The 10388-nt window shown below is 39.2% G+C and overlaps 1 protein-coding gene across 1 annotated transcript; it reads left to right on the forward strand.

The window, feature by feature from the left end:
- Positions 1-2422: 2422 nt before the first annotated feature.
- LOC117736386 (transcription factor Sp6-like) lies at positions 2423-10189 on the forward strand. Its single transcript, XM_034541695.1, has 2 exons — positions 2423-2647; positions 7216-10189. The coding sequence occupies exon 2, from the start codon at positions 7335-7337 to the stop codon at positions 8259-8261; it is 927 nt and encodes a 308-aa protein (XP_034397586.1). The 5' UTR covers positions 2423-2647; positions 7216-7334; the 3' UTR covers positions 8262-10189.
- The last annotated feature ends 199 nt before the right edge of the window (positions 10190-10388 follow it).

The raw sequence follows: 10388 nt of genomic DNA on the forward strand, positions 1-10388 counted from the left end.
AAGCCTCCTTCCAAGAGTGTTTAAAGAACCACAAACATTTTTATGTACAGAGCAAACAACTCTTATACCAAAAAATATGCAAGCAGTGACAGACAAAAAACCCTGTTAAACAAGCTATCTAAACACATCTAAATCATTAGGAGAATTTGTAAGCCCCTACTTGAATTTGCACTGTAATTAAATGTTAGGCAGTCTCTTTCTGATTGTGCTGCATTGTATTCATGAGGAAATATGCTTGACTATTTAAAGATGTCTGTAAACACCATTTAAACGTGGTGTGTGGTCTTCATTCGGAGGCCTGATCTCCTTTATGTGTACACGTACATTATACTGAAAGACATGAGATACTGAGACATACCTATTTAATTTTGGAAAAGTTTTACATGCGTCAGCAACAAATTTGTCATGTTAGAATTTTCCGTCTGTCCTTGCAATTATATCCGAATGCTCTTTGATGTGCTTAACTCTAATCAGTGTTCTGGTACATTGCTGGCCAATACATGTGCTCTGAGAAACAATATTTCCTGATTAGAGTGATGACTCTTTTTGACTTGCAGGTGTGTATAAATATGCCAAGGCGCGTGCTGAATCGAGAAAAGTTTTTTTAAAATATTTGCTGTGTTTTCATTACCCGACAGTTGTGTAATCAGTTCAAACTTAGCACTTGCTTTAGAGAAAGAGGAACAGAGAGGGTAGGAAGTCACTTCCCGCCGGCCTGTCTGTGGTCTGTGTTTGTCAGTTGATTTGAAGCTGCTCCACCAACATGCCGTGACAGGAAAGGAATTAACTCAGTGAGGAGACAAAATAAAAAAAAAAGCCCTCAAAGGAAGATGATGTTAAAAACTATTACATGTGTGATGCACATTCAAAGCCACTGCAGTCTATTCGATTCTGATATTTTAAACATTTGGCACGTGCAATAAGCCTTTTGTAGCAGTTCAATCATCTTTAAAAACACAGTTCATACTAACGGGAGATACACATGCTAATCCTCTGAGTGGTTCAGGACATCCAATAAACAGTGCACTGTTTTCTGCTAAGTAAGATCTCCAGATTTGCGTATTGCACCTCTGTTTTGGCTTGAGTCAAACCACCTCTCAGGAGTGTCCGCAATCAAAGGATTTCCTGGTCTCAACTATATCTGATTCACAGGCTGCAGTCGCTTCACTGACCAGGTTACTGCACCAATGCGTCACAGTGTGCAAAGGTTCCTCTAGATTGGGTCCACTAGTGTAACCACGACAGTGTCAAGTAAGACATTATTACGATGAGGTTCCAAATCTCTTGAGTTTGTCTTTGTTTATGTTGGACATTAAATGGTTTACAGTTTTGAAAGAAAAGTGCTGCAAAATAAAGTAGTATACTTATGAGTGTCCCATTAATTTCTTCAACCAGATCCCAACCTCTCCTGTTGACTTGGAATCAGTAAAAACTGAAGTTGTAATTTGACCCCCCCAAAAAACTTTAACTGGAAAAAGCTAGCGTAGACTTGATGTTGATAATGGTAATGCTAAAAAGTTGTTCCTAAGTTCCTATCTTTTTACCTATAGTTTCTGAATCTTCATGATATTTATCTAGATGTACATTCACATTTTTAAAAAACTGTCAAACTCACATCATGATCTCAGCCCTGCTTCTTAAAAAGACCCCACCTCTTTTTTGTTGTTCAGATCATTTACTGAACTAAAAGCAGCAATACCAATAGAAAAATATTCCATCACAAGTAAAAGTCTTGTATTGAACATTTTGACCTCAGCAGAGGTATTAGCAAAGTTTCAAAAGTAAAAGCACTTGTTATGCAGAATGACCCCTGTCAGTTATGAATATATTAGTCATTGTTATGGAGGCATTAACGTTTAAGTGGGAGACTAATGTTGCAGAGTGAAACTAATTTGAATGGTTTGTTGAATCTATAACAATGATATGTAATGAGTTGATCGTATGTTTTGTCTGTAAAGTGAAAAGTAACACTAACGCTCCTGTCAAATAAATGGGGTGAAGAAAAAAGTTGAATATGTCCTAAAATTGGAGTAGATGTATAAAGTAAAATGAGTTAATTACCCCACAAAAAACCCTACTGTGCAGTTTACGTTTACTCTCCACCACTGAGTTGTTACTTTACATAATTACAGTGAAATTAAACTTATTAATAATCTTATTTTGCTTCTTTAAAAAAAAAATATATATATATATATATAATTAATAGAAGCTTACAATTGGTTGGATAGGGACCCAGGCCAAACTTTAGAAAACTATTGGACATGGTTACTCTAACAATGTCCCATTGCGCCTCGTGTTCTCGCAAGCAAACCGTTTCCTCACCTCGAGCGGAGAAGGCTCATCTTCAAAGGAGGAGACAGCTCACCAGTAGGGGGCGGAGCCTGCAGGGACTCAAGACGCGCAGCCTATCATAAAGGTTGTCACTACTGAGAGCGCTGCTTACCTGTGCGCCAAAAAGCCAATGTTGCCTCAGTTGGACCGTCAGCGATGAAGAAAATCAGATGAAATATGATGAGGATATTATTTTTCTCCGCACGTTTTTCGACGAAAGGAAGAAGCAGCGCAGCTGAACCGAGATAAAGTTTCTCCAACCAAAGTGCGTGTATTCCAAAAAGAAAATAACAGCAGTAGCTCCAAGGACAAACAGGTAAATCGGGATTTCTTTCTTTGCCATCATTGCCACCTACATTAAGCGTTACAATTATATCTAATGAACTGCTCTTTAATAACATTAAGACATTGCTTACTATTTTTTTTTTATTAAACTGGAACTATAACTCAATATATGAGAAAATCTAAGTAATTTCATATTGAACGCAGACAAAAGAAAAACACAACGTTACTGTAGGTTTCGAATAAACATAACATTTAGTAGATTAATGCTAAACAAAAACATACATACATACCACACAAACAAAGGAGCTCCGAAACCTAAACATTTTTAAATTTAAGTTATAATTATTGTCCTTGTCTACTGGATTTTGGAGAATGTAGTTTAAAGCATTCTTTAATGCATTCTCCAAAAAACAATGGACAATTTAAAGAAACATTTAATGTTATCAGATAAAACACAAATATGTGTAAAATATAAAGTCTAGGGTTGAATAAGTGTGGATTATATTTAACTGACAGTTCTCTGCACCTGTAGGTGCCCTGTAGTTGAGAAGGGTCAGTGGCAATGGGATGTAACCTAATGTATCGTTTACTCATACAAATAATTATTGTATGTCTTAACATCTTAATTGAAATAATGTTTCACAGGCAAATTATGAACAAAGTATGGACGATCACACTTGTTTTTTTTTTTAATGAAATAAGAATCAAGAACATTAATGCAGTTGAGAAGATTTTCCAATACTCATTGTTGCTGTTTATTTTAAAATAATATATTTTGTCATTATTGCTCCTTTTTTCCCTGTGAAGTAGACTGTTTTCCCGATAGGAACGATTCTGCAGGGACCCTGTGAAACTTAAAACTGGAGCAAGAAGGAGTTCCTGAATGGTCACTAAAAGACAAATATGTAGTGAATGCAACAAAGGATAAGATTTAGAATTAAGATTATTTCGGACCAACAGTGATTTACAAAGTATACATGATGGGATATGACAATACACATTCAATTAGTGTTACATGTACATCGATCCGGACTGTCTGATTGTCGTTCTAATTGATTATCTTTGAATAGAAAGGGGTTATTAAAAAAATGCAATTTTAGCCCTGCTGACTGATTAAGTGCTAGTCTTTCTTTTTTAATAACAATTAAAAAAATGATATTTTGGGGCATTTTATGCCCTTATTTGATAGCGGAGAAAGACCGGAAATATGGGAAAAGAGAGGAGGGGACTGAAATGCAGCAAATGATCCGGCCAGCTGCGAATCAAAACGGGGAGTTGCTCAGGGATTTTACAACCATATGGTATAGATAAAATATATTAAACATATTTTATACAAAGACGGATAAGGTAAGATATAAATGCAGTTGTGGAAGAAGTATTCAAATAATTTACTTCAGTTAAGTAGCAATCCCACAAAGTAAAATACAATTCATGCATTCAATTGTCACCAAGTATTAGCAAAAGAAATGTACTGAAAAATAAAAGTACCAATAAGCAGAATGGGTAATATAAATGTATTAGTATCATATTATTGAATCATTATTATTGATGTTTGATGAATATGTAAGTGGTACTTTAATACTGTACATGGTCAAGATGAAGTGACTGTTGGGTAGTTTAATCTCAAACAATGCAGGTGGTTTTCACTCATTGTATGTTTTGTATTAAAAAATAAAAAGGTACTATATCACACATACACACATACACACATATATATATATATATATATATATATATATATATATATATATATATATATATACACACACACACACACACATATATATATAAAGAAAGAAAGTGTAAAGACAGACCTTGAATACATTATTGGAGTAACTTTGCACCACTGCATATACGTATCTTGACAATCTGGATCGTAAATCAAATTCTAACATCAAAAAGCTATTAAAGGCTGTTGTCACATTAACTGTAGTATGTACTGAAGTAAAATATGAATCGGAAGACGCAATGTGCTTTTGACTGAATAAGTGTCTCACAGACACTGATAAATCACTCCGCTTTTAAAGCCGTTATCCATATCTGAAATATCTCTAGTCTCCACTTAATCATACAGTTTTAAAGTGCAGAAGAAAAATTAGCCTTCCCTCTCCAGCTCTGCATGCCACTTAACCCTTCACTTAGCTGTGCAACTGACATTTCAATTTATAATCCAATCAAAGCATTTTATTAATTCTAATATAAAGTCAATTTTGTTCCTCCTCATTCTTGCACCCACCAGATTTGTTTGTGTGGGGTTAGACTTTAGGCAATGCACCACTTCTTTGCGTTTGTTTTAGTATATTTTTGAGGCGTTCACAAGTATTTTTCCACACATGGTCACTTAGCAAAGGTCAGAAAGCTTTAGTTGTAACAGAAAAGTGTTTGAAGTTCATCGTGTTACACTGGTCTGACAGATGACCTGACCCCCTGTTAAATTGGTGTGCTTTATCTACTCCATCCATCTTGTCCTCTAAGCAGGTTAAAACAAACTTCTGGAGTGTCCACAGACAGTCAGCGTTTAACTTGGCTATTCTACGTCTGGGATGAGATAGAATGGGGGACTAGCAGGAAGAACGAGGATTAAATTGGGCCTGTAAATTATTTTGAAAGTGGAACTCAAAATGTATGAATGAAAAAGTTTAGACGAGCAGGTTAGCAGTTTGAAATAAGCAATCATATGTTGGACACCCTAATCATTAGGCTCTCATATCAGAACAAAGAGTGTAACAAAGTTGGTCAAAACTCAGGAAAATTGCACTCATTGAAGTGTTTTTATTTTACTTTTTAATCAAGAGAAACGTTTTCGCCTTCTCTGTGCCTCTTCCAAATGGCAGACTAGTAAACCGGGGTCTGTGCTGGGTCTTGGTCGGGCAGGTTTTATGACCAGAGCTCTGTCATTGCTCTGTACCATCCTCCTCCTCCAAAGCTGCCGTCCCCCTGAGGGCCCCTCTGTGCCAGCTGTTTCCCTGAGGAGCTTGTGGCGCTCCCAGCACTTTGGAGAATGGAGGAGGATGCTGCTGTCTTCCCTGTTTACGGTTATGTCAGGAAGAGCAGAGTGGGCCATTTCGTTGTGTGTCTGAGTTGCATTCCCAAAAGATTAGAGAGCAGCAACTCTGGCTCCAGGCTGACATAAAAATAAATCAGCTTGACCTTTAACACCAGGCCTTTCATTAGGGAATTCCAAACTAATTGCTTTACAATTTCATTGCAATTGGAAGCATCTCTGAGTTGGTTTGAACCTTTGCGATTGACGTGTAATCTTCTTTGTTTGGCTGTATTGACTCAACAAATTGAGATCTACTGAGGGGGTCCTTTGCTGTCACTCAGAGTGTAGGAAAGCACATGCATGCTCCACCGGCCTCAAATGGATCTACAGTACATAACAGAAAGGATGTATGTCTTCCACTGGAACTTGACCTCTTTCCTGGCAACCTTGTGCAGTTTGCTATGTTAGATATGGTTTCACAACTAGTGATCTCAAGACTTAGACACCAACCTCACAAGCGTCAGCCTTCTTTACTATTTCCTGCTGTAAAGATAATTGTAGATGTTTGAGGATGGGGGTGCGGTGGAAATCAACAAGATTGTTTAGGGCTAGGACATGTTTGGAGCCGAGTACAGGTCTTGCAGGCTGGTAGCTTCTTGTCATAGATTTCAACAGACTTGTCCAACTTTAACAAGCTTTGTGTCACCTTTAGAAATCAGAGCTCCTCCTCTTCCTGACTGAAATTGGTGTGCAGACGTGTACTGTACATACCTGGAGTGTGTTGGGGACAGGATGCTGTTTCAGAGCGTGTGCCCATAATTATACACATAAAGTAATTGTTCTCATGTCATTGCTGGTCTCCCATTCTCAGGCTCCTGAATGCCGTCAATCTGCAACTGTTGACGCTTTCTGCCGCCAGTGTGCAAGATACTCCTTTTGTAACTTGCCTGGAGGGCTGTTGTAAATCATGTGTGATTCATAAAAAAACAGGTTCCCCTGTCTGCCAGGTTTCACAAACTTCAGAGACGTACAAATAGACTTTGGCCTGCAGCCATACCTCCCTGGAACTTCTTATTTTACCAAACTGCTTTCCTGTCAACACTCCACATCACTCTCGTCCCTCCCCCCATCTCGCCAGCATTTATCCCCCCCCCCCCCCCCCCCCCCCTCTGCTGCCTTTGCTTCTGCACAGGGCCAATGATGTTGTTTTCTTTGCGCTTGCCTTTGACTGTCCTCCATGGGAAGTACCTGGCAGCGGATGCATGTGGCAGGCTTCTGCCTGGACACGTCTGTCTCCCCCTCTCTTCTGTCTCCTCAGCCACGCAGCGTGAGAACTGCAGTATCCATGGCAATGAAGGCGGTGTGCCCAGGGTTTAAATGTTGTCGACAGTAGGATTTAGGCCTGAATGTCTCACTTCTGAAGTTCAGAAACGTTAGATCAGCAGAAGCCGAGTCATTTCAAAGCCTTTCAGACTGGATCAAAATGACCTCAAGGCTTCAAAGTCATTGCATGTGGTCAAGTGAATTCACTGAGAAAATACAACTGAGTGAGAAAGGCTGAGTTGATAACAGATTTGAAGAGATAACAGTTTGTCTCTTCTTTCTTTCTATAGGTTTTTTTTGATGCATCACCATCCTACCATGTGCTAATCTTCTCAGCATTACCCAGAGAATAGTAAACACTTTGAGCGGCGACCCCATCAGCAGCCTTGCACCTGCACCAGCTTCTCTCATGGCCCACCCTTACGAGCCTTGGTTACGGACAGCACCACCAAGCGGCAGCCCAGAAGACATGAACATCCCCTCCTGGTGGGACCTCCACAGGGACGTCCAATCAGGGAGCTGGATAGACCTGCAGACAGGGCAGGGTGTCGGCTTGCCTTCAGTAAATCCAGGGAGCTCCATGGGTTTGCAGCACTCTTTGGGGCCCTACGGATCTGACCCGCAGCTGTGCACCCTGCCTCCAGCTCAACTCGCTCCAGCCTCACACTCATCTCACCTCTTCACCCAGGATGGCTTCAAGATGGAGCCACTGGGCCCTGAAATGCTGCAGCAAGAACCGTTCTCCCTGGAGGAACCACAGGAGAACGCCGTCTCAGCCCGCCCCAAGCCCCAGCGCCGCTCCTCTTCCAGAGGCGCCGGCCAGGCTGCGTGTCGCTGCCCTAACTGCGTCCATGCTGAACAGATGGGCCAGAGCACTGACGACAGCAGGAGGAAGCACATGCACAACTGTCACATCCCTGGTTGCGGAAAGGCATACGCCAAGACCTCCCATCTGAAGGCTCACCTGCGATGGCACAGCGGGGACCGTCCGTTTGTCTGCAACTGGCTCTTCTGCGGCAAGAGATTCACACGCTCTGATGAACTGCAGCGCCACCTTCAGACACACACTGGTGCTAAGAAGTTCAGCTGCTCATTATGCCCCAGAGTGTTTATGCGTAATGACCACCTGGCCAAGCACATGCGCACACACGAGTCCCCACCAGGACATGGGGAGGAGAGGGTAAATGGAGACGGGAGGATGGATAAGGGCTTTGATACACCTAAACCTCCTCAGTCCTCCTCAAATGTGTCTGCGTCTGACACCACAGAGCCTCCGCTGAAGCTGAAATGTGAGACAGACCCCTCAGTCTCAGGCGTGACAGGGCAGTCCGGCTAATTTCATCACTTTCAGAAGAGTTTTATTGCAGTTAAAGGTGAACATGTGTTCCCCTCTGTGTCATTGAGGAGTCATAGTTTTACAATAGAATAGAGAATAGAAACAAGGGTTGGACAAACTTTCTCTGAGGAAAGTTGGATGGAACAGAGAGAGTGTTTGTCTGTGGTCCTGTGAATTTATCAACTGGGCTAAGTGATAATCGAAATGTTATAGCACACAGAAAAAAAAAGGAATTTGACTCATTCTGTGGATACAACTTTACTCTGTTGACTTAAAATGGAAGGTGGCTAAAGAATTACTGCTTAAGCTACAAATATCAGTAGACCAAAAGACTGGGCTGAGATTACCTGAAGGTGGCTTGTTAACTTGTTTACAATGAAGTTAATCAAATGTGTTACTGGAAGTTTTGGAGAAATGTTTGACTCCAACACAGTTTAATATAACAATTTCAAGGGCAGCATGCTTTTGAATGGAGAAAAGAGACAGTGATATTTATTTTTTGTCTCAAACTATCACCATATGTGTGTGTAGCCTACTGTGCAAGTAGTGATAAGACACTGGAATATAATACAGCATTTTATAATTTTAAAAAGGTCAATAGCCATTTGGAAGGTTGAAGGTTCATGCCACAAAACTGTGTGTGCTATTTGTATGCAATAATTTAAAAAGTAGGTATACAATAAGTAAAATAGTAGGTAAAATTAACAAAATGTTACAGCTGTAGAGTACAGCTGACAATAATGCTGTACTGTATGCCATATTATTGATGTATAATATATAATATAGAAAAATGGGAATTCCATCCACTACAATGGCTCATATCTACCAAAGAATTGTCGGTAGTTATGATGGTAAAACACTTATTAATGAGAATAATCATACAGTAATAGAATGTGAACGTTTTTTTTTTGGTTACCAGAGGGACCACAACAATGCAAATGAACAGGAATTAAGCGTGACGTAAACTCACAAATCACAAATAATTAAACCTAAAAAATTTAAATATTCAGAGCCGCTGAGGACATAATGTGATGCCCTCCACCTCTGGCGCCAAATGGATCTTTTTCCTACAAACACGACTCCACAGGTCCATCACTACAGGCTGCTGGTGCAGCTGAATGAAACTCAGTTGGTTGTTTACTACAGTGGCCTCTGCAGTCACAAGATATAAAGCTGCACTAATCAGAATTGTAATATTAACCATGGAAATAATGTGCCTGAGTGATGAACTCTCTACAAGTACACTATGTTTTCAAGTAATTGAGATAATTCTTTTTGTTTTTCAGGACTGCAACTTTACCGTATTAGTTTAGTCTCACTGATGTCATCAAAACATTTACACGGTCAAAGTTGTATATACAGTTAGTTCTGCTGCCATCAAGTGGCCAAAAAGAAAAACTGCGTTTGATAGCCCAAACACGCAACAGAAAAACTGAAAAAGAGCGATCATTAAATTCAGGCCTGAAAAGGTTCAGGCGGTGGTTGAAGCTTTCATAATCAATAATATGTGATCAATAGTTCTGTAGCAAGCAGTGTGGACAGACTTACAGTTTAAAACACTATTAGGATGTATGTAACCCATCACAGACACTAGGCTGAGATTTCTATATATTTAGGGAGCTTGCATTATTGGAAGCTCACAATTTCTGTATTTATGTATAGGAAATAAGAAATGGAAGACTGTGCTTAAACATTAGTCAATTATTGTGTATTGACTATTTCTATTATTTCTAATAATATAAATAGTCTTTTTATGTTGGTCAGTAGAAGAAAATGGACAACTTTGTTTTAATTTGTTGATGTAGTGAATGTTTAGTTGACTGCAATAAAATAAGTTCTGAAACCTTTAATAAGTTAAGTATCATAGTGTTATAACTTGTATTTAATCTATTATTGTCCTTTAAATAAAATAAAAACTATATTCTGTTTCCATGTTGAACCGTTTTTTTTTATTAAAGATGTGCTAATTATCAATTATTCTTTGCAGTTAAATTTGTACTCAAACACAACAGCTTTACTATATTATTATTATTATTATTATCAGTAATAGTAGTAGTACTAGTAGTAGTAGAAGCAGAATAACCAACAGGTACAAAACACAACAGCTTTACTATTATTTTCATTATT

This window comes from Cyclopterus lumpus, chromosome 1, assembly GCF_009769545.1.
Source record: "Cyclopterus lumpus isolate fCycLum1 chromosome 1, fCycLum1.pri, whole genome shotgun sequence".
Taxonomy (NCBI): domain Eukaryota; kingdom Metazoa; phylum Chordata; class Actinopteri; order Perciformes; family Cyclopteridae; genus Cyclopterus; species Cyclopterus lumpus.